At 35.5% G+C, this 24,604-nt stretch overlaps 1 protein-coding gene across 8 annotated transcripts in view; it reads right to left on the bottom strand.

Moving 5' to 3' along the window:
• Nucleotides 1–271: 271 nt before the first annotated feature.
• Nucleotides 272–24,604, bottom strand: part of ptprua (protein tyrosine phosphatase receptor type Ua) — a 434,849-nt gene continuing 410,516 nt past the window's right edge. For 4 of the 8 annotated variants that reach the window (XM_005159552.6, XM_009294142.5, XM_005159553.6 and 1 more), the window contains 7 exons: nt 21,873–22,022; nt 16,457–16,771; nt 7,294–7,419; nt 6,528–6,581; nt 4,590–4,747; nt 3,816–3,951; nt 272–1,662 (listed from right to left, as the gene is read on the bottom strand). In XM_005159552.6, coding sequence (XP_005159609.1) covers nt 1,600–1,662; nt 3,816–3,951; nt 4,590–4,747; nt 6,528–6,581; nt 7,294–7,419; nt 16,457–16,771; nt 21,873–22,022 — 1,002 coding nt within the window. In that variant the 3' untranslated portion in view covers nt 272–1,599. The remainder of the gene's footprint in view (nt 1,663–3,815; nt 3,952–4,589; nt 4,748–6,527; nt 6,582–7,293; nt 7,420–16,456; nt 16,772–21,872; nt 22,023–24,604) is intronic. The other 4 variants (XM_009294143.5, XM_073931608.1, XM_003200566.7 and 1 more) reach the window with 1 other exon arrangement.

Raw genomic sequence — 24,604 nt, 5'->3', positions numbered from 1 at the left:
TAATACTTTCTGTCACCTTGTACTTACATCCTGCCATACATACCGTGACTAGAACAACAACCCAGGAGAATACAGGCTATTTCTGAGGCTAAGGGTGGCTCAAAAAAGTATTGATAGTTGTATAAATATTATCACATTAACAGTTATCTGAATTAAATTTTGTTGATTGCAATTCATTACATACTGTATCTTCCTATCAAAGCTATCTGACATCATCAACAGGAATTTGTTCTGTGAAAGAAAAGAAAATGTACAACAATAATGACAACAATTTAAAAGTAACATCGGAATGTTTTATTCGTTCACTTTTTTTTTTTAGAAAATAAAACACAACCAATAAATACAAAGATAAAAAGCAACGTTTTTGTGAGGAGCCTCACTGTATTCCAATAGTAGCATTTTTGTTTATATAATTGCGCAAATCTTTTTCTTTTACTGTGCTCAATGACAGTGGGCAGCGACACCCAAAGCAGACGGGTCACAATGGATTGCATTAAAACATGAAACAGGCATGCAGATCCATGAGTGATCTTTGCACACGCATACACACATGCGTTCTCTCTCTCTCACACACACACACACGCACACACACATACAAAATGAGTTGGCACATTAAAGACAACATCGAGAAACATTTCTCTCTCTTCTTTTTTTTTTTTGCAAAATATACCCTATATACACACACAAAAAAACAAGAATTAACCCCAGAAACCATCTCCATACCTATAGTTCCGACTTGCCTGTCCAAATTCGGACACTTTCAATTTTTAAATGTCACTTTGACTTAAAGGTGAAGTGTGTACTTTTTTTGCCACAAATATTACACTTTTGCAAAAGAAAAAAAAAAATTCTCGATCTGTAATTTGTCAGACAAACAAATATTGACACCCCAAACGCATGCCATTGGTTGATCAACAATTCAAATAATGTTTAATTAGTGCAAAGGTGTTTCAATTTTGACAAGAATCAATTCATTGTCTCAACACTTCAACCAATCCCAGCAAATTATTAACATCAAAAAATTACACACATCACCTTTTAAGTAAATTCAGTAAAACGTAAACTTACATGAGCCACTGTCTCTTCAAATTCATGGTAAGCTTTCTACTAAAATCACCACAGTAGATCGCTCCATAGAGAGTTAAACAATACACTTAATGTACAAACACAATATCACTCATGTTGCCACTGTTGCAGCCCCATGGTTTCGTTAAAATTCAGTGTGTTTTCCTCCTGCTTGGTGTATAAGGCAGAGAGAGGCAGAGCTCAGAGCTAGTCATGTTATCAAAGATATATGTCATAATCTCAAAGCTGTTGAAATCTCATCAGTGTCCTCAAGGGTTTGGCAGGAATATCTGGCACAGAAAATGTCAAAAACAAAAATAGCACAGAAGACAATAGAGGTTAAAGGTTTAAGAAATGTGCCAAGTTTTGCATTCCCACTCTTATAGTAGATGTGCCTTCTCACTGGAGGACATAAAGGCTCATTCATATGGGCTGTACTGACCCAAGCAAAAGGAAAAGAAAAGAAAAAAAAAAAAAAGAAGAAGAGGCAAGTAGAAGTCGAAGCCAGTGTTGATCAAGTGTTGAGCTCTTGTGTTATCTGACCTCCAGGCAGTCCAGGTACTCCAGAGCCAGCTCATAGCAGAACCTGTACTGCTCCTGTCAACAACAGCAAGGACAGACTGTATCAGCTTCTTTGGTCATATTCATAGACTACATCCACTTTATAACTGAGTTACTGAATATGTGAATGTATGTTTGCCTATGCATCGTCAATTTAATAATAAAAAATGTGTTGCAAAATATAAAGCTTATACAAAAGCACAAGCAAATCAAAATAAATAAATAAATATATGTTACTGTTATGGTAGATGAATTATCAATGCAGATTCTAGTAGAAACTATAACTTGGCATGTTTATTTCAAAGCAGATTGTCACAGTCACCAGCGATCTAACCATCAGAGATTGCTGAAGAACATTGCATAGAACTACAAATCCGCCATTTAATGGACTACAAGATCCAGTCATGTTCCCACCCACACATCTGGCCTAGATCACCATGATTTGCTGAAGCTACTCATGCAACTAATTGCATGGACTATAAATTCAGCACATAAAAACAAAGAAGTTGTTGAGTCTTGTTGAAATGTATAGTGAACATTACGACACATTTATCTTGCCTAGTCTTGCCGTATACTGATCTTTACTTTTTGTTTGTTTATTCCTGTATGCTGCCTGCCTTTTGACCATCTGCCTGTTTACTGACCACGTCTCTGGATTGCCCCTGTACATCTCTTTAGTCCTGTATTGACTGTTGCCTCTCTGACCATTGTCTGTGTAATAAACCTGCATTTGAATCCGTACCTGTTGTCAGTGTCCATTCATGTTACACAGATACACTTAAGTAGAGTCTGTTTTTGTTAGCAATATGAACATTATTGTGTCAACCCATTTTATTATGCTTTCCAATGTCTCTCTCTCTCTCTTTCTCTCTCTCTCTCTCTCTCTCTCTCTCTCTCTCTATTTTACTTTATCAGGACATATGTATCATTAATTCACATGATGTCTTGCTAACCCAGAGTTATGTCACCAACTCAGAGTTTTTTTTCTTCTTCTTCTTTTTTTATTATTTATAACCTTTATATGTCATTTTAGAAGATTCTTATTTCTTCCTGCTTGGTGAGTTGATTCAATGAGTATGTGAGAACAAAGTCCTAACTCCAAGGTAAGGCACTCTGCTATATTACTCCACTATATTATTGTTCTAATAATATACTATTTTTAAGCTGTTTCTTAGTTTTTTGCATAATTCATCAGTGTTTGGAGGATGAGGTTTTATGATTACATGTTTAAAATAAGGACAGTCAAATAAGGACAAGGGTCTAATTGTGACACAGTTGTATTAATGTATTAGTAGTTGTATTAAGATCAAGTGCAATTTTGGGCATGGAACACAGCACAAATGATTTGCAAAAGCCAAAACCTACATACGAAGATGTAAAGTTTAATGCCGAGTTTAGACTGCACAATTTTCAAAATAGCCCCGTCACAGATGTGTTCACACTGCATGATTATGTGGGGTAGTTATTCGTTGCTGATTTGTTTACACTGCAAAATGGATTGGCGGCTGAGGTTTTTCCCACAGCATGACTTTACAATCACTGACAACTTTGTCTCAGGTCGCAAACTATGTCTCTTACAACCTGAGAAGTGACATTGAAACAATGCAATGTCATGTAGTATATTTATTATAAATTTTATAATGAGAAAGAAGCCTTGTGGGGTAGATATGTACTTATTTGCTCACCTGGGTTTTGAAAAGAATTAGCAATTTCACCAAAACTTTTTTTTTTCGACAAACGGGTGCTCCTGCCAAATTTCCACTAGTTTTTCCTCCATTTCTTAGTTCCAAATGGACTGAAAAGAGGCACTTTAAACTACTCCCCTATCCTCCCGCTGACCTGCTGATACCCATACTAGTGGATGCTGCTCTCTCATTGGCTGTAGGTAATGGCTGATATTATTTTCAATCAGTACACATTTCACACAGCATCATTTGAATCTCCGAAAACTCCAAATATTTAGCATGCCAAATATCTTACAGGTGTCGGCGACTCATCTGCGATTCTCTCAGATGTCTTTGATAGTTTACACTTTGTGATTATTACTTATGTAAAAAAGCACAGCTTTGCCTGTGATTTCAGACATTTGTCTGCGATTTCTCAAAACCTGTCAGCGAGTCAAAATTGAGGCTAAAATCATGTAGTCTGAACTTGGCTTAGGGTTTGTTCTTTTAATTGTGCACACTAACCATAGACTCCACCATGTTGGGCTTGGAGTTGCGGAGAGTCTTGACAGCGTAGAACACATCCACCATGTTGTGATGATGCACCATCTCCATTATCATGGTGCAAGCACAGAAAGTGCCACTACGTCCCCCACCATTCCTTAAAAAAAAAACATTGAAACATTGATTCATTAGCATCTTCAAGAAAAGAAGTGACTTGTAACACATAAAGGAGAGGGATCTGCGCTGTACACTTTCAAAGCTTGTGTGGATTATTGTATTAGAGATGTCTGGAGGGGATAGCAGTGAAAAAGCCATATTTGTGCCACCACAGGCTGTCAGGGATCTGCAATACGTTTGAGCATGAAGGAATGGAAAGTACCACTACGCTCTGGGGAAAAGTCATGCAATAAAAATGTCACATCCTACTGAACTAAGATCATTTCCCTGAGGCTGCTGATAGAAGAAAGGCACCCAGCACATTTGCTTTGAAGCTGAATACACTGCATCTGTGCTATGCTCTTATTAATAGAGGACAGCATTTTAAACTACAGACACGTGAAGGTGGCAGGTATGGATCCTGAGGCTGCAGTGCTACAAAGTTAAATACTGAAGAAAATGAAGACATTAAAAAGAAGCTAGAGATAAAGGGCATTGGGCAGATTTTCACTGTTGGTAAAATACGGCACTCACTGGAGCTAAGGAGCAAAAGAAATCTGGATTGTATAACTGCCACAAGGAAATGTAATTGCTTTCCAATTAACATCTGGGAGTAAAACTGTATAAAAACAAACTTACAGGCAGTGCACAATAGTGCGACCATCGCCACACTCCCTCTGCCACTTCTGCACTTGTGCCAGCAGGTTAAGAAAGGCTTTTTTTGAGTCTGGAATTTCACGGTAAGCTGACCAGCGCAGGAACTGGAAATGTCGCACTACCAGATGACCTTCCTGCAACTGAAAGATAAATAAAGAAAGACCAAGACCACAAGAGAAAATTATTGAAATAATGTAAGAGAAGTCAAGGAATTTGTCAGTTATTATTACAAGCATATTATTATTTTTATTGTATTATTTATTACAAAATGCATTTATTATACATTTATTTTAATATTTATTTATACAATTTATTTATTAGTTATTACAAACATAACATCACATTTTTTATTGTTTCTATTTTCAAACTTAAGAAAATGGTAATAATTAAACTAATTAAAAGGATAGTTTAACCAAAAAAAAAAAAAGTAAGAAAAGAAACTCATCATATTCCCCCACATGTGGTTTTATCCTGCATGATGTTTTTCTACTGTTGAACATAAAATAAGATTTTACAAAATAAATCTTATCGCTGGTACACATCAAAACCCATTGTAGAAAAAAATACAATGTCAAGTCAATGGGTGTCCGCTACAAGCAACTTCTTAAAATATCTTCATTTGTGTTCATTCAATCATTTTCCGTTGATTTAATAACTTAATTCATCATGAGTTGCCACAGCAGAATGAACCGCCAACTTATCCAACACACATACACTACGCCCAATTTAATTTATTCAGTTCCCCTATAGCACATCTTTGGACTGTGGGGGAAACCTAAGCACTTGGAGGAAACCCACGAGAACATGGTGAGAACATGCAAACTGACCCAGCCAGAACTCGAACCAGCAACCTTCTTGCTGTAAGGCAAAAGTGTTAAGCACTGAACCACTGTGCCGCCCATTTGTGTTCAACAGAAGAAAAGAAGAAAAAAAAAAACTAAAATAGGTTTTGAACAAGTAAAGGGTGTGTAAATGATGGCAGATGTGGACTATCCTTTTTAAACTAATCTATGAATTGAGAATAATTAAGCAAACAACTTTTTATCAAATGTCAAAGTTGGATCAAGCACACACATTCAAAATTAAACTTGTTTCTCTCCTTTTAAACAATGTATGCAATTCAGTCTTTCAGAAACATCCTTACATTGAGGTCACCTTACTATACTGGTCACACTGATGTTTTAAAAGGATTGCCGAAAAGATAAACAAAAAACAATCTGTAAAATATAATAGTAATTTTGATATTTGAAAACATGAAAGAAAAGATCATATAACTGTTACATTGTGTACTGAACTCTATAAGCCAACACATCAATGAAGTTTTAAAGTAATAGTGGTGATAGAAAAAAAAAACAACTTTCATTCATTTTCCCACAGTTATGATTATAGGGCACTGCAGTTAATTATTAAAAACTGTTATCAGTTGAGTGGTGAGTGGAAGTGGTTGGTTCATTTATAATCAGTTTAATGAAAACAAATTTAGGCTCACTTTTAAAAGTTTCAGCTAAAATTAAATACACTTTTAGCACAATTTACAGAGCAATTTACCTTGATAACATTGTGAAATATAAAACTTATCAATGTTATTTAGCAATAATGCATGATTTTTCTAATGAGCCTGGGTTGTATTGTTAAGAATAAGCATCCACTTTTAACTGAAAACAAATTGATTTTTCCTTTATTTGTATCAAGCTCGCGAAACATCTAACTGTACCTCTCAATTCAAAACAGCACTCAATATTCAGCTCATCTGCAAGTCATTGACTGGTTCCTTTGAGCATAAATTATCATCTAAATTACTCTGAAACAAATTGCAAAAGCATTGTTGAGTCTGGGGGCTGCTTTTTTTCCTCTTTATCTAGAGATGGCACCGTTTAGCAACATGATCTATCAATAGCGCTCAACACCTTAGTCGTGTACCTTTTTGGGGATGCGAGAATCTGCGTTCCAACATGGGAGGTTCTCTCTAGGGTCCTGTGAAGAGGCAGTATGGGACAATTTCTGACAATGACATGAAATGTTTGCCCAGCTTGCAGAGTCTTAAAGAGACAGAGGGGACGCGGGGACTGACAGGGGCTAGCCATACTGACACAGGCACGGTTGGGAACGTTGCTAAAGGTTGACAGCCTAGCTGACAGGAGTGCTAAAGGGGACGAGCAATGAGAGGTGGAATGCTTGAGACAAGATTTCAAAGAGACAGGATGTGGACGATGAAGCCATCGGGGTGGACTAAGGTCAGCTAGAGGTGTGAGAAAGTGTTCTTTTATTTAGACAAGTCAATATCAGAAGCACAGACCACACTGAGAGAGACTGACACAATACGTAGAACTTTATCTCTCTCACACACCCTCATCCATTGAGAAGTAAACAGGTCTAATTCAGGCGATGTGGAGCCCGTTGTGCTAGTGTGTGAAATGGAGACTGACCACACTTTTATACCTCTGCTTTCATTTAATTAGAAGAGCAATAATTGTCTAAATCATGTAGACGTTAGTCTCAGTTAATAAATCTTTCTGGGTTAGTCCTGAACCTTTCTTTTTTTGGGGGGGATGGATATGCATTCACGTCTTTTGCCTGAAAAGGTTTGTGTACTTAAATATTAGTTCTAACACTGGCTAATATTAAGGCACATAGGATATCACATATTTCTGCAAATTATTTATTTTCTACTACAGTATAGACTCACCCGTGTGATGTTATTCACCCTGAATAGACGAGTGACGACATTCTCATCGGTAGATCTGGAGAGCAGCTCCACAGTCATGGGTCCATACTGCTGCATTCCCGTTTCAGGCCAATACTGTAGACAAGGCTGAGAAAAAGAAGACAATGACATGTAAAGCTCTGTGCAGATAATTTCATTTGATTTATGAACAAAGGACACACTATCATAAATTAAAGTTCTTTTTGAGTAACCAAAAAAAGTATCATCTTGCTGTAATTTGCATGCCGGGTCAGTATTTTGCACTGTCACCTTCTAAGTACACAGTACCTGTAAGAAAGTGGTGACATGTTGTCGGTGGCTTGCCATTTGGGTGTACAGTGTGTAGAATTTGCTGTGTGTGTAAAACACGTCTCTGCTATTGGTTGTAATGTGAAGTAAATTCACACTTTTCTGCTCCACCATTATTGTGTGTTTGTTCACGCAGGCCTTTAATCTACACTTCCCTAAAGACATACCATGTATGTGCATTTCATTGTTTGGTCCCACTTTATAATAAGTGTCGCTTATACCTGTGAACTTACAGTGAACTTATAGTATGTGTAAGGTCAAATGTGTAACAGAACATTGCTTAACAACACTAAGAAAGTTCACATCTATAACACAAATTATGTAAGTGAATTGCTTAACAACATGTTGCAGGTGTTTTCCCGCTCCAACACCTGTTTGCATACCATGTGCTTATGAACATTAGCAGAACTACTGTTGCATTAGAAGGTTTTACCTTGTTGATACCTGTATACTTACATGGTAACTCTACAGGAACTGTCCACTCACTATAAAGTGTAAATTGGTCACAAATTAAAGACTACAAAACTATTAAGAGAACATTTGACATTCATTCAGTGGCACTACTGGCTTGGAATGCAAAATAGAAAAGGTGCCTTAGCACAGCTGATTCATGACATTAGAAAAGCCTACCGGGTTCATTGAAAATATATATGCCATTTTCTTCTCTTTTATTTGCTGTTTATATTGTGACATTTCTTCAGATTCTAAAATTCCATGATAGTGCAAACAATTTACTTGTTTTAATAAATTCATAGCTAGGGCCAGACGGAATCTGCAGACATTTTTTGTTATTTCTTCAGAGATTTTAGTAAAAATCTGTGGAATTATTTTGGGTTTATCATAACTAAAAACCTTAATATATGAAATAAAGAATAATATCTTTTTAACTTTTATTTAATGTTTAAAATGCACATCCAATTAGATTTACTATATTTGGTAAACAAAGCAAGTCTCTCATGTAATATCTCTACTAAAAGACAGAAAATATTACTGTACAAACTGTTGTACATAAATCAGATTTTCACATTAGTCAATAATATTAGTGTAATTAATTTAAAAACTGCACAAATATTAATTTACACACATTCATACAAGTAAATAAACAAAATCTGCAGATTATCTGCGGAATTCTGCGCGTGCAGATTCCGTGTGGGCCTATTCAAAGCTTACTCAAAGTACTTGTGTAAAACTTTATGTTGCAGAGTAAAAACCAAATATGAATGTGACAGTTTTGCTTTGAGAGATGCTGGGATATTATTCTCAGCACTGCTTGTTTTCTTTATTGCTCTTTTTTTAAATTTTTTATTTTGTGATTGCTGGCACTCTGTTGAGCAATCTGACTTTACAGTCACAGTGTAAATTACAGTATTCTTTGTATTGGAATTGCAATGAAATAAAGTTACACTACATATTAAATAAGCTATTCCTATGGATTCACAATGCGTTTCCCCTTGGTACAGTTAGATGAGGACACAAGTGGACAGTTCCTGAGTTACCATGTCAGTACATTGTTAATAATGTGTTGGATTATCTTTTATATCACACAGTAGTTTGTAAACATTTTTGAAGTACACTTATAAAAAAAAATAAAAATGTTGTGAACCAGTTGCGCAGAGGATTATTTTTTTATATAATACACAGTAATTTGTGACACTTCTACACTTTATATATTGAGTGGACAGTTTCTTAGGAGTTACCATGAAAGTACACTGGTATCACAAGTTGAACCTTCTAATGTAGAATTAGTTCTGCCATACAATGTTCACAAGTACATGGTATGCAAACAGGTGTTGGAGTGGGAAAACATCTGCAAGTACATATTATTGTTACGCAATGCACTTACATTATTCTTGTTACAGATGTATACTTTCTTAGAGTTGTTACCAATTTCCTGCTACACGTTTAAACTTACTCATACTCTTTAGCGGGTTGTTACATGTGTGTAGTTACACCAGTATTACACAAGTAAATATTATGTACCGGTGTGTACATACACAGTAGTTACAAACTATTTACACACCAAGTTACCATGTAAGTTCACAGGTATAAGCAACACTTAAAGAGCCCATATTATGGGTTTTTGAAAATTCCCCTCCATGTAGTGTGTAACACAGCTCTAAGTGAAGTGAAGTATCCAGCTAAGGCTTAAATCTGTAAGAATACAGTGTTTAAAACGGTTGATTCATCTATAAAAGAGTCGACTCATAGTGCTTCAAACGAGTCGCCTTGATACCGACTCATTAGGTGTTTCGCCATGATGTACGAACGAAACCAAGTTATTCACGTGCACGCGCAAACCCGGGAGATTTCAAACCTGAGGCCCCGCCCTCTGACGCAGAAACCCAGACACACACACACACCCACAAACACACGCACACCCACAAACACACGCACACAAACATGCCGGTCGATTGAAGTCACACTGCAGATGGACATTATATTGAGTCTCTACCCAAAGATGAAACATCAGCATTATAACCAAGCAGTTGGAAACTTCTGGAAGCTACATGCTACAAAGAATACTTCATCTGAGTTTGTTAAAGGAAGGATCAGTAAAGAGTAACTGATGGACGTCAGGATGGGTTTCTTCCATTTCTCAAGTGTAAGTACGTGCGGTTAAAGTTGTTGCCTCGTTTACTCTAGCTTGCAAATGTATTTAGTTGTGATTTGTTACTTGTAACCGCGTGTACTGTATCAGGTTAACTGGATATTTTATCTTATCGCGTGCAAAGTCACGTTAAAAACGCGACGCGTGCTGTTTGTTTATGGAGCTCCGTGCTAGAGTTCTGCTCCCGCGATTTATTCGGAAATTTATTCCCGCGCCGCAGAAATCTGGCGCGGGGACAGCCGCGGGAATAAATTTCTGAATAAATCGCGGGAGCGGTCGGTAACGGGTTTAATTTGGGACGGGAGCGGGCTGTCTAGCAATATCACGGATATTGCTATGCGAATTAGAAAGAGAGAGTCTGCGTGGTGCTTGTGTGTGTGTTAGTGCGCACGCGCGCGTATGAGAGAGAGAGAGAGAGAGAGAGAGAGAGAGAGAGAGAGAGAGAGAGAGAGAGAGAGAGAGAGAGCGAACGAACGAACGAGCTTTGTGCTGTGTGTGTGTGTGTTTATACAGACAGCTTGGCTGTCTGGACTGTATACTGGGTGATTTTTGGTTGTGTTCTCCGCTCTAGCGGGACCGGGCGCGGCGGGCAGAAAACGGAGCGGGTTCTCAGGCTAAAACCTGGCGGGTGCGGGCGGAAGCGGGAGCGTTGTCATCCGGAGGTGTGTGTGTGTTTTTGTGTGTGTGTGGTATGGCGAGTACACGACTGTCTCCTTCGTTCGGTTATCCGTGGCACTATCCACTCGCCATAGTGTGGCAGCTAAAATCCACGTCTACACTATGGAGCGTGTATGAACTGTGATTACTTTTTAAATTGCTGATTAGCTATTGGCCATTTCCCTCTCTGACTGAAGGCAGTCGACCAATCGCGACAGACTGTCATCGGTCCAATCAGCGCAGATTAGCTCCGCGCTAAGGAGGGGTTTGGGAACAAATGAATCACTGGACGATTCATACAGGAGTCGCTGGGATAATTAGGTAAAAATAAATGCAGATTATAAGACCATGAAAGTGTTTTTTGACCTTGCATGCATATTAGACTGTTGTTGGAGACCCTTACAACCAGGATATGACCCTATTTCATGTATAATATGGGCTCTTTAATATAGTGGGACCCATTGTTTTAACAGAACGCCGGCCCCTCAGGTCCCTTATATAATATTACATCTATACTATAGTTTATTTTAGCAAAAAATGTAATTAGCTAAGAAATACTTTGTAAATTTATTTAATTGTTAATTACAATAAATTGAAACTGACTGTATATTAAAATAAAGAAGTACTTGCTCTTCATTCATTCATTCATTCATTTAATCATTCATTCATTCATTCATTCGTTCAGTTTATTTAATTTATTTTTGATAAGCTCCAACATTTTTTATTCATTTTCTCCCACACATATTCATTGAATATACATATTCAAATTAATGCCTGTATAGCTATATGAATGATATTTTTTCCCCCAAATAAATGAATAGATAGCAGGCAGAGAAAATGGGCATCTTGCGATTAAGCGAAGGGTGAAGATGGACATTGAAAGCATAATGGAGTCAAGGAAACGCCGGAGATAGGCTAATCAGCACTGAAAATCCAATTGAGGCCCACTAAGATAAATAATCCTTGCTCATTTCTCCATATCGGCTGCATTTTCTAGTCCAATCTTTCGTCGGATTACCATTTGCTCAATGTGTCAATTAATTTTCACTCACAGCAGTTGCAGACAGATCTAATCCAGCACCATTTTATTTGAAACGAGCAGGCGTGAAACAGTTTCAGCCATGTATCAACAGTGAGATAGAGAGATGTTGATATAGATGAGATGGAAAGCGATAAATCCTTGTCACAGTGATGCGCATTAACAGAGTGACATGCTGTGGAAAGAGATAAATATTCATACAAACACACACACACACACGCACACACACACACACACACACACACACAAAAGAAATGCAGAAAGAGGACAAATATATTTCATAAAAGTTAGATGACTAACTGAGTGATAAAATGCCTTCGGTGAATTCACACACATCAGAAGGGAGACAAAAAATAATCATAAAATAATGTTGTAAAGATCACCTCACAAAAACACGGGTATTATCGAGTGAGTCTTAAACATGACATTTTAATTTTGCATTCAGATGTTCACTAGAAATATTTTATCATGGCCAAAGGGTCACAGACGTTTCCAGCAGGGGGGAAAGAAAGGCTGGCTTCTTTGTATGTTTGTCCTTCCCATTGTATATTCAGAAAAGACAAGCACATTATCAGTGCAGAGAGTCTCAAATGAAAGGAATGGCGTGTGTTTTCTGTTTAACCAGAGTGAGAATTATGGGGTCTAAGGTTTGAACTATAGAAAAAATATATAAATAAAGATAAAAATACAATTAAATGTATACATGCTTAAAGAATTTACAACAAAAGTCTGCAGAGGGTCTTTAAATATGTAAATATTATATTCATTCCATATTTGCATAAGGCACAAACCTGTTTTTTACTGTTTTTTGCCGAACATGTTTTAGAATAAAAGTGAGAACAAATTTAAAATACTAACCTTTTTAAATTTACATTTTAAATAAAACATAAGTGCATAACTAAGTTTGTTCAATCAAGTCAAAATTAATCATTTTATACAGGGCTCGAAATTGTGATTATTTTGGTCTCATATGCACCCGAAATTTTATCTATGCGATCTCAAAATATATTTGGGAGCATTTGTGCGAGTGCATAAAATTGTTGTGTGTGACCCGTTTTTACAGTAAAATGTTCACCACATGCGTGGATTTGGGAGACATTCACGCAGAATGCATCTCTGCACTTGAAACGCGAAACGCAGTGCTCAGGAATGGTTTAAAACAGTTGTCATGTCAACTTGCTACAGTAAACAAAGCCAAGTCCGTAATGCTTGCCCCGCCTTTGCGCTCTTCTTATTGGCCCACTGCTCTAGCAATGAAATATCAGCTGTCAATCACTCAGTCAATGCCTTCAGGCTTGGGATGACAGAGAGAGCTACTACCGCGAAAAATTGTAAAGCGCTGAAGATGAGAATGAAGATAACACTGACAGATTTTGTTTTAGAAACCATGGCATCTGAAGTTACAAATAATGACACATCTTACTAGTGATCATATGCTGAATGTTAATCCACCATCTACACTTTTCCAAGAGTGGATAAAAGACTTCCATTGGCTTCAAGTATGCTATGAAAAGTCTGTGGGATTGATATTCAGGTAACTGCTTGCCACATCTAGCACGAAAGCTTCTGTTTAATCCTTCATATAATTGCCAGATGCTGTCTGCCGTGCAAGTGGCAGTTATATGTCAAATGTAACACCACGTACATCATCGCAAACGGGCTTACACTGAGTAAACAAATATCGTTACTCATGAAAAGACCGGTATTGCTATTAACATGACGTATGCATATAATAAGGTACTGTATATGTCAAACGCATCAGTGCAATATCAGACAGCACCCATGAGAACAGCACAGTTATATCGTTAACAGAATCATTCATGTCAAGCAGTGCGTGCAGGGTCGGTGAGCAGTCCGTGTACCTTTTGGTCACTCAGTTATGTTATAAAAATCTATTTTCTTGTGATAACGGGATTTCATTGAGACATATTTTCCTCACACTTGTATATATATATATATTTTTTTTATGTTGGTTTGATTACTGTTGATTTCAAATGCAATAAATATGTTTGTATAAAACTTGTAGTAATGCTGCTCATAATTGGTGGGTTTTCAAGCAAAAAGGTTAATTTCGAGCCCTGTTATATTATTCAAACCTGATAATTAATTAATTTTCTTTTTGGCTTTGTTCCTTTATTAATCAGGGATCACCACAGCGGAATGAACCACATCTACAACATTAGATGAGATGATCTTCTTGTAGCAAAATTAGCTCAGTTATACAAGTTATTATTAATGATGAATATTCATAATTAACTTATAGTTAATGTAACAAAATGTATATAGCAATGACTTTGCATGCTCGTCTGAGTGGACTCTGTAATTATTGATTTATTCAGAAAAGGGAATTATAACTACTTCTTGTGAAAGAAAATAAATAGTTTAGAAGTTTTAGTAAACCTAATAAACTTGTAGCAAGGATCTATCGTTAAAGTGACTTTTTCGTTGAAGCAAAACAAAGTCAATCCAATGTGGTTGTATAGCTTGATTTATTGACTAGTCTAACATATAACAAACAATCGTACAAAACATAACAACAAAACATAGAAAAGAAAGAAAGCGAGGAAATAAAGAGTTTAAATAAAAGAATGGCAAATCTAACTCAGTTTCACAAAACCAATAAGAACTACCAAGACTATAAAAACACCGTTTTTAATAAAGGGGCAAAACATTAACGCATAACTAAATATCTGGATTTAGTGGGTCTGTCTCTCTCGTGGGAGTTTCTCTGATGCTTAGAAGATGGAGACTTTTAAGAAGTCTTTTCTCTGAGAATACGCAAGAAACAAACATAAAACAAAGTTTAATTTGCTGCAAAAAAATAAGAAACGTGGACTCAGGCAAGTCACGTGGGAACAGAAACGTGGTCTCCCTAAAATCTGGGCAGAAACTTCAGTGGAGACCTTCTGCCATGAACCTTCTGCCCAGACTTTAGGGAGTACGTAGATGCATTTTTACATATTGGTCAGATCACACCTATTATCTGTTGACTGACCAATGGTTTCAGGGCAAAGTTTAAGCAGGAGATTTCCTTTGTCTCTTTGGAATGAAAATAAGACAACTCTGGCCAGCATCTTGGCCAGACTTTTACCGGCAGACTTGCTCACAGAGAATATACTGTATATACTGTATAAAGTTTTATTAATAGTTGGTTTAAAATGAAAACAAAATAAAATGAATAAAAAACACCAAACAGTTCATTTAAATTTCAAATCAAACCATTGTTTAGTACTTCTCAGGCTTATTTTTTACCAAGCAAACTCACACTATCACTTAACTTAGACCTAACAAGGACTTACAACATTATATAATGATTTCATATGTAAATGTAACCAGGAAACAAGAATGAGCTTTCTCTGCTTTACGTAATTAACTTCTGTATTGGTCCATGTTTATATTATAGTACATATTTATTCCCCTGTTGTCCACTTTTGCATGAATGGGAATAAACTTTAAATGCTCTCTGCAGACATTCAGCTAAATCTAATTACTTTAATTTAAAAGGTTCAGGACTATATTTGAATATGGTATTAAATGAAACAATCTCTGCCTTGTTCAGATCTATATTATGTAAGGTTTGAAGTTTTGACCTGTAGGTACATAGAGTTTATGAAAACTGCGAGCAAACTCTGAACTCCACTCAAAAAAAAAGATTTTTTTTTTCTATGTACACAAAAGGTCTATTTCTGCCACGCTAGAGTTCCACACTAAGAAGAAACATAGAAATGCTGTCTGATCAACAAGTATCTACTAAATGTGTCTGGACAAAGTGTTCAAAGGCTATATTTTGATAAAGAGCTCAAATGAGTTATCAGCATCACAATGTTCTGATTGTCCATAAGTAGAAATCTCATATCAGCACATTCTGTACATGCTCAAATTTTCCTTCTGCATTCACACAGAGCAGATTTACAGAAATTACAGGTAAAATTACAACTCTTTTCAGAAAGTATAATGTGTCTTAAGTTTACAGAAATGTTTGAAATTATGTTTGCAAAAAGTAATTTGCATAAATTTGAGATGTGGATGCTATGACTAATTTAGAGATCTGACTGTTTTAGCCACAAAGTATTCTCTGCTCATAAACTTTATCAAGCTTGTTTGACAGGTGTGCACTAGTTGCACACTGTAGCAATTCTACAATATATACAATATACAACATAGTGAAATCTATCTTTATTTTTCACCTTCCTTTACAGATATCCTCAAATATTGTGGATGGTTTTCTTGCAATAAATTGTCTATCACAGAATCACCTCTGTTGTGATATATCATTATTAGGGGCAAACTACGGATGGATGGATGGATAGATAGATGATAAATAGATAAATGGACGGACGGACGGACGGACGGACGGACGGACGGACGGACGGACGGACGGACGGACGGACGGACGGACGGACAGACGGACAGACAGACAGACAGACAGACAGACAGACAGACAGACAGATAGATAGATAGATAGATAGATAGATAGATAGATAGATAAAATGAGTTCCATTGTGTAATTTGGAAGTAAATCAGTCTCTTACCCATGCTGAGTTGGACTGGTTTAGTTGGTTGAGCATGACGATAGAGGTACAGCCGTAGTCAAACACGAGTCTCCAGAAGTCTGTGGTGGTGGTGGGCAGGGGGTGTGGGGTCACCACAAATGCAGCAGGCTGAAGGAAGCTGTCCATCAATGCTGCGTTTATGTAGTTGTTGCCGTCGCCCTCATTGGAGACAAGAAACGCAAGTGCACGGTCAGGAGGCAGCACGTCCATACTCCGGTTCTTTTCCCGGTTCCGGGGCAGCAGAGAGACACTGCACTCCTCCACATCCAGGTGCGGAGTGACAGAGTTTAGAGTCTGAAGATAACAAAGACAGACATAGAGAAAGGACGAGGGATTAAGAGGTGTCTGAATGAAATCCAAAAATGTGAAATTAAATAATTAAGAAAGACAATGGGAGAATGAGGAAGTAAAACTATGCAGGCAAAAGCCCGAGGCAAAAAAGACCAACAAAGAAACATTGAAGAAGTGCAAAATACTGTGAATAAATAAACAGAGAATTAAAGACATCTAAAATCATTCACCGACTAAAGTGCAAAGATGGGTGGATAAAATGGGGGGCACAGTTTTGATAAAAGGAAATAACCTGCCTTGCACTATTTGCTAACTTGTAACCTGCTTCTAATGAGTATCTTCTTCATTGTAATCCATTCAAATCTATGCAACGTTTTACTAAGATATTCTTAGTAAATAATAATGTGTTAATCTCATTTTCCTCACTCTCGTTATATTATATTATATTATATTATATTATATTATATTATATTATATTATATTATATTATATTATATTATATTATATTATATTATATTATATTCTTCATTCATTTATTTTCGCTTCGGGTTAGTCCCTTTATTAATCTAGGGTCAGCTCAGCCGAATGAACCGCCAACATATCCAGCATATGTTTTAAGCAGTGGATGCCCTTCCAGCTGCAGCCCATCACTGGGAAACATCCATACACACTCATTTACACACATACACTGTGGACTATTAAGCCTACCAAATTGTCCTGTACCGAATGTCTTTGGACTTGTGGGGGAAACCGGAGCACCTGGAGGAAACCCACGCAAACGCGGGGAGAACATGCAAACTCCACACAGAAATGCCAACTGACCCAGCCGAGGCTTGAACCAGTGACCAGTGTTGTTGTGAGGCGACAGCACTACCTACTCCACCACTGTGTCGCCCCTATATTATATTATATTACATTATATTATATTATATTATATTATATTATATTATATTATATTATATTATATTATATTATATTATATATATATATATATTTTTTTTTCTGCCACTAGATGATGACAGACACCACATAACAAGTCCTTAGAGGGAGAAAAACTTTTACTTTTCTCACGTGTTTTCTTAAGGTAAGTTTCAAACTGAAAACAGCTGAAAAAAACATTATAAATCAGGTAAGTGACAAGTCGATCTTTCTTTTATAGTGCTGTATTTACACCAAAGAAATTGATAGTGTTTGCTTTGTACAAAATTACAATAACAAAATAAGGATTTAATCATTATTATCTTTTTTTTGGGGGGGAAGTTTGTTTACATAACGTATTTTAAGGAATGGGTTACTCTGCTTGACTGTACAGACCCAAAAAATTACATAACTAATCTAAAGGGCATAATCACATGACAAAATTACAAAAATGTAAGTCAATTCGAAAAATGCTGTAAGTAAATACAAATGAATAAATATTACATTCAATAAATTTTTTTTGGTCTTTTTATCATTTAAAATGTTATAGTACAGTATTTGCAACATTTCTCCAGTTTCAACCACATTTCATAAATCCAATTCCTTTTAGCTAATATTTTAGAATAACATTAACATTTAAGCAAACAATTAACAACACATTATATTAAGGGATCATGCAAACATTTGAACTGCTTAATTTGTGTGAGTTATTTTTTTATTATTTATTTCTATTTATCTTTTATATTATGACATTATTATTTATGTTTTAATTTCATCATTTTATCTAGGCCGATGCCCTAAAAGATTTAGCAAGGTATATTAAGAATAAAAACTCCTTAGATTTAGTATACTCATTAATTACACTGTAAAAGCAGAGTAAGGCATTTCAAGTTGAAGTGATTTTGTCTCAGGCAAAAAAAAAAAAAAAAAACTGCTACAAAGCTTAATGGCTGAAAATAAATGCAGACTGGTCACATATGAATAATTCTGCTATGAGCCTTGAGGTGAATGAATCAAAGTAAGAATTACAGTATGCAGATTATTACACTTGATGGCTGAAGTGCTTCAGTCCTGATTGGCTCTGACAGCACAAATGGGACATTGCAATTATTATTATTAAAATTACATTGGCTCTGAGAGCTGTGTTATCAGGAGGACAGGGACTGGTATACTGTCTAAAGGTGTTAGGCATGAATCCATTAATAGCTTGATGTTAAAAACACACATGCGGAACTGAAGGTGAGGGAACACCTCATTAGACTCTTTCTAAATGATCAAATATGGACTCTACAGCTGGTTGACTGCATCACACTTTGAGTTAGTAAGCAGCACTTAACCTGAATGAAATAAAATGATATAATTTGCATAAACACCCAGTGCTGTACATGCACTACAACACCAATTATGATTGTAATGGAACATCATAAAATGCATACAGTTCATCTAAATGGAAACTGGGTGGTTGGCAGTATTTTAAATATCTAAACCCTATATTTAAATTTTATAGAATCAAGCTAAAATATATGCATGTCAGTTTAAAAAAAAGTAATAGATTCATTTCAATAAACAAAGTAAAAAAAGAAAAGAGGAGAGATTAAGGAAACCTTATTAAGGCTAAAATCGATTTTTACCATCCTTGAAAAAAATGTTTTTATATTTCTTTCTTTCTTTCTTTCTTTCTTTCTTTCTTTCTTTCTTTCTTTCTTTCTTTCTTTCTTTCTTTCTTTCTTTCTTTCTTTCTTTCTTTCTTTCTTTTTTTCTTTCTTTCTTTCTTTCTTTCTTTCTTATATCAGTTAATTTGTATGGTTGTATTTAGACTGAAATAGCTCTTTAGGGTAACAAGTGGAGACTACCTCATTTCACAGTGTGCTCTTTATATAGTAAAATAATAGAGGGGAAATAATTCTGTATGAGGTTTTTATCTCACACTTTAATCGGTGCTCCTAATTTTCCCAAATACAACTTCAATTCCACACCAAACATCACATCATCTCAGCTCAAACTTTACTTAAAAGATAATGCATATATTACTTTTAGTCTCCTAATGTGGTTAGAAGTTTTTCATATCGTACTATTTCAATGTTCTACATGTATTTTAGCAGTGTGCACAAACTCATCCAGGGTCTAAGAAATGAGATGTAGTCAATGTACTTGAACAAGTTACTTACACAGTACATTAGTCCACAACATTATATTGGACTGCAAATACACTATAATCAACAGTAATATTGCTGGATATTAACTTGCTAAATGTAATATGCAATGAGCATGATAATGATATCTCAGCTCATGGGTCACAAAAATGATATAGACATATTATTGAGGGGAAATTTGCGCAAAAAAAAAAAAGCATCAGCATTTCTACCAATTGTTTGCAAGGTCTGGGGTCAGTTTTCTCAGGCGAATCTTTGAAACAAAGCTAAATTTTTAAATGTCAACAACGTGTATAATTATATGTGGACAATGTTGGCAAAAAATGTTTGGTCCAGTTCACTCAATTTAAAGATTGTATGCATCCGTCATAAAACCAGTGTTGGGAAGTTACTTTGAAAAGTAATTTGATTACAAACGACTGATTACTACTTAAAAACTGTAATCTAAATTAAATTACTAATTACTTAATGTAAAAAGTATTTAGATTAAAACATTTAAAATATACCTATAAAAATACAAACCAAACTGCAGCTCTTTCAGTAATTTAATGTTCATTGAAAGACATTACAAAGGGTTGATCATAGCAGCTTGACATATTAACAGAAACTTCTCTCGTCTTTTTTTAACACAAAAGAAAACAAGGATAACACTGGATACCTGTAAGCACTGACATCCATAGTATGAAAAAGCACTGCATTGTTTGTGTGTTTTATGTTTGTCTGAGGTAATTAGTCTACCAAAATGTGCATACTCCTTGCAAAGTATAAAGCTGATCGGTCAGTTCTTGTCACTTGACTCTAGGTTTACAACTGGTGCGCTTGGAAAATGCACGCGTGCAAAAGGAGAGATATGTGAACTTCCCCAAGCAGCTATGCTTGTCCACATTCAGAAGATACATTCACTCCCGATCCGGCACAAAAATCCAATTTAGCCTGTTTAGGCTGAGTTGGGCTGCCATGTTTTGGCGTTCCGGTGTCCTTCTTGGTGACGAGTATTGTTGTGGATTGCTTTCTGTTCAAGTGCATGCTTAATAACTGACGTTGCAGTGGAAACTGATTTAAAATAACAAATTTTTGTTATAAAAACTAGAATTGTAATGCAAGTAATGCAATTACACTTACTTTAGTAACTGTAATCAAATTACACAAATTTAAAATGTAATTCGTTACATTACTGCGTTTCTCAAAAATGTCATTAGAATACAATAACACGTTACTGTGGAATACGTTACACACAATTCTGTATAAAACACACTGTAGTGTACTTTTATTTGATGTTCTCAAAATGAGATACAGGACTATTTTGGTGAAAAAGAGCAATGAATGAGTTGTGTATTTTACAAGTTGTATGTACACCAATAATCCATTGCCCTAATAATCTAACTTCAAGTTAAATTAACCTATTCGATAATCAATTTTATTAACTAATTCAAGCATTTAAATTGCACTTTATACTGAAAACAAGTATCTTACAAAATAACAGGAAAAATATTATGTACTGTCATTATGCCAAAGACAAAACAATTAATTATTTATTAGAAATTACACTACTGTTTGGGGTCAGAACAATTTTTAAGTTTTAAAATGAGCTTCTCCAGCTCACCACGGCTGCATTTATTATTATTAATGGTAATGGTAATAAAAGCAATAATTACTGGAGTAATAACTTTATTTGAATCTACATACAGTAAGAAAGCTGTTATTTAAAATTTTAATAAAAAATGTAACATTTTTTTAACATTTAATGAATGCTGTCTGTTAATGTTTAAAACATGTGTTGATAAATTTTTTTATAAAAAGCAAATTACCACCATACATCAGTTTATTATATTACGTTAAATGGCTGCATTTTTTAACTACCCATGACTGACAAAATTATGTCAAGGCTCAATTATGACAAACTGCCGATAAAAAAGTGTAACTTTCTTCACCCTTTCTAGAGGTTGATAATTTAATGCAAACTGGTTAATGGGATCCTGCAAATCCAGTCGTTTGTCTTGATCACTTCATCTCATTCGCTGTATCTGACTCACCTGAAATTCTTCTCGAAGTTGAGAGGTGTTGGTCTGAGAATCCACACTCAACATGTCCTTATATGAGAGCCCAAACTCAGTGATGGGGATGGCAGTCTCTCCGCACAGACAGGCCTCCAGTATGGCATCATGGATGAATATATACTGCTCCTGAATGCACAGAGATTGACACAGGAAGAGTCAGTTCAGGACAAGACTACGGCAGAAAACTGCTTCAAAGAAATGAGGCCATGTCAAAACATGCATGATGCAGTGTCCAATTATTTGCTTTTATCTGGCTTTAATTAAAAACGATGTGACAAAATGTCAGAGAGATTAATCGAGGGGGGCAAATATTAGCTTAATTTAGCGGTGTAGGAGGAAAATGTCAAAGTCAATCAAATTTATATTCCCACGTAAAGATTTACAACACTTTTGCACTCATCAAAAATGGCCACTGGGGGAATAACTTTAGACTTTAGAAACTGTGACATATAAGAGTAATCGTCTATAGGGAAATGTGAAATAATTAAAGAAATTTCCAGAAGAAATCGTGACTGATGCTTTCCGGCACAAACAAGCTGCCATGGCACTATAAGACTTCTGGATGGCTGCCCGAGTGTTTGAATGAAGTAGTTAAAGTGTTTAGAGTGTATGTGGTTTCTAGGGTGTTTGGCTGATTGCTGACTGAGCGAACTAATACAGGCTCACTGGAAAACTGTGCCTGTGGTGTTTCCTTTTGCGCATTTTGCAATACTTTCAAAGTAAAATGTTTAGGGAGTAATGCTGAAAGTGCATTTAATTGCATCCAAAAAAATAAAAATTAAAAATTAAAGTGAATCTGACAATGTTTGATTATTTTATAACAAAATTAAATCTCTAGAGAGTAGCACTAAAAGTGAATGCTTCATTTAATTTGATGATGAATTACTAAGAACTCTGAACCTAACAAAAAGTGTAATAATGAAAACCACCTTTGCTGAAGCAACCCTGTCACGTTTTTGAATAAAGCCTTCAGTGTTGTTCCAGGTTATCTAAAGCTACTTTATCTCATTGAATACATTTTTGAGTGAACTGATCCTTAAAATAAATTATGCAAATGTCAAAATGTTAATATTTGCAAACAAATGTCTGTCTACATATGCATGACTTTGATGTGTTGCTGTTTGGTATAGCTCGCTTGTGAGAGTTCTTTTTTTCCTCATTTATGTAAAAGCAACATTATAAAAGCGATACAGATAAAAAAAAAAAAAAAAGATTTGAAAAGAGTACTGCACTTAAGCACAGCTGTATTTAAATGAGTTTGGACTAGAAGTAAATTTAAGGTATCAAATCAAATAAATTTGATTGATAAATCAGGATTTACCTACATTTGTTTAAGTCAGGGGTGTCCAAACTCAGTTCTGAAGGGCCGGTGTCCTGCATAGTTTAGTTCCAACCCCAATTAAACATACCTGAACCAGCTAATCAAGCTCTTTCTAGATATACTACACACTTCAGGGATGTGTGTTGAAGGAAGTCGGAGCTAAGCAATGCAGGACAGCCGAGCAGTCCTCCATGACTGAGTTTGGACACCCCTGGTTTAAGTTATGCACAGGTAAAATGGTTTTATTAATAATTTCTAAATGGTCACTTGGAGTTAACTTTGCAGAAACCTGGTTTCAAGCACACTTCATACATTTTTTTTATTGTTTGACTGTTGACATTTACAAGTCCAAACTCTTAAAAAGCCATACAATACCTCTCAAGTCCAATGGTATTAATTGTTGCTTTTCAGTATTTGCAAAATAATGTTTAAAGAGATAGTTCTCCCAAAAAAGAAATGTTCTGTCAATATGACACAAACTCTTGAATTTTTCCAAACCTGTTTTTATTATTTTATTTTATGTTAAACACAAAAGAAGAAAAATGGAAGAATGTTGGAAACCTGTAACCACTGACTGATTTATTTATTTTTTTTCTACTATGAATGTCAATGGTTAGAATTTGAACATTCTTTAATACATCTTCTTTTGTGATATATAGTTTGAACAAAACTCAGATAGGTTTAGAACAAGTGAAGTGTGAGTAAATGATGGCAGAATATTTTCTTTTGGGTCAACTATCCCTTTAAATTAAGACATAAAAATCATAGTCATAACTATAAGGAACAAAAAAAAAGGTTGCTTGTCACATTACACAAGCACTAAATAGAATGCGTGTCCTTAATTTGATCACTAGTAATCTCTATTACTTGATTTTAATTAGATCGCTGTTAGCCTTTTCTTTTGATTCTAGCTTTTAATCTTTTAATCTGTCAGTTTATCAGAGGAATAAATGTCTGTTATCAGATGTCTTTATTATCTCTATTGAGGGAGCATTGAACAGAAGACTTGGCTTCAACAGTGTGTAGCAATGAGGGCAAAGGTCTCTTATGCATTATAAAGAAGTCCAGACAGCATGAAGAGTTTTGTTTCATGGCCTTGCTTTTGTCTTTTAAAGCAATCTTTTGATATTAAGTGAACAGTGATTGTACATTAAATTATGGTTTCTTCTTTGTTGTCCGGTCCCTTGAGGGGTGACTATAAAAACATTCCATTTATTAACATGCAGTTCACTAACTCATTCTCTGACAACTCAATGAATAAGTTACATAACTGACTGAATTTAAGGGGAAGGAATAAAATGAGAATATAAATTATTCAAAAGTAACACATTTTTATACAAAACACATTTTTAGTGTTTCTAAAGAACTTTTAAACAGCCTCAGAGAA

The sequence above is a fragment of the Danio rerio genome, chromosome 19 (assembly GCF_049306965.1).
Source record: "Danio rerio strain Tuebingen ecotype United States chromosome 19, GRCz12tu, whole genome shotgun sequence".
Lineage (NCBI taxonomy): Eukaryota > Metazoa > Chordata > Actinopteri > Cypriniformes > Danionidae > Danio > Danio rerio.
The sequence above is the reverse complement of the archived record's forward strand: the minus strand, read 5'-3'. Positions and strand labels throughout refer to the sequence as shown.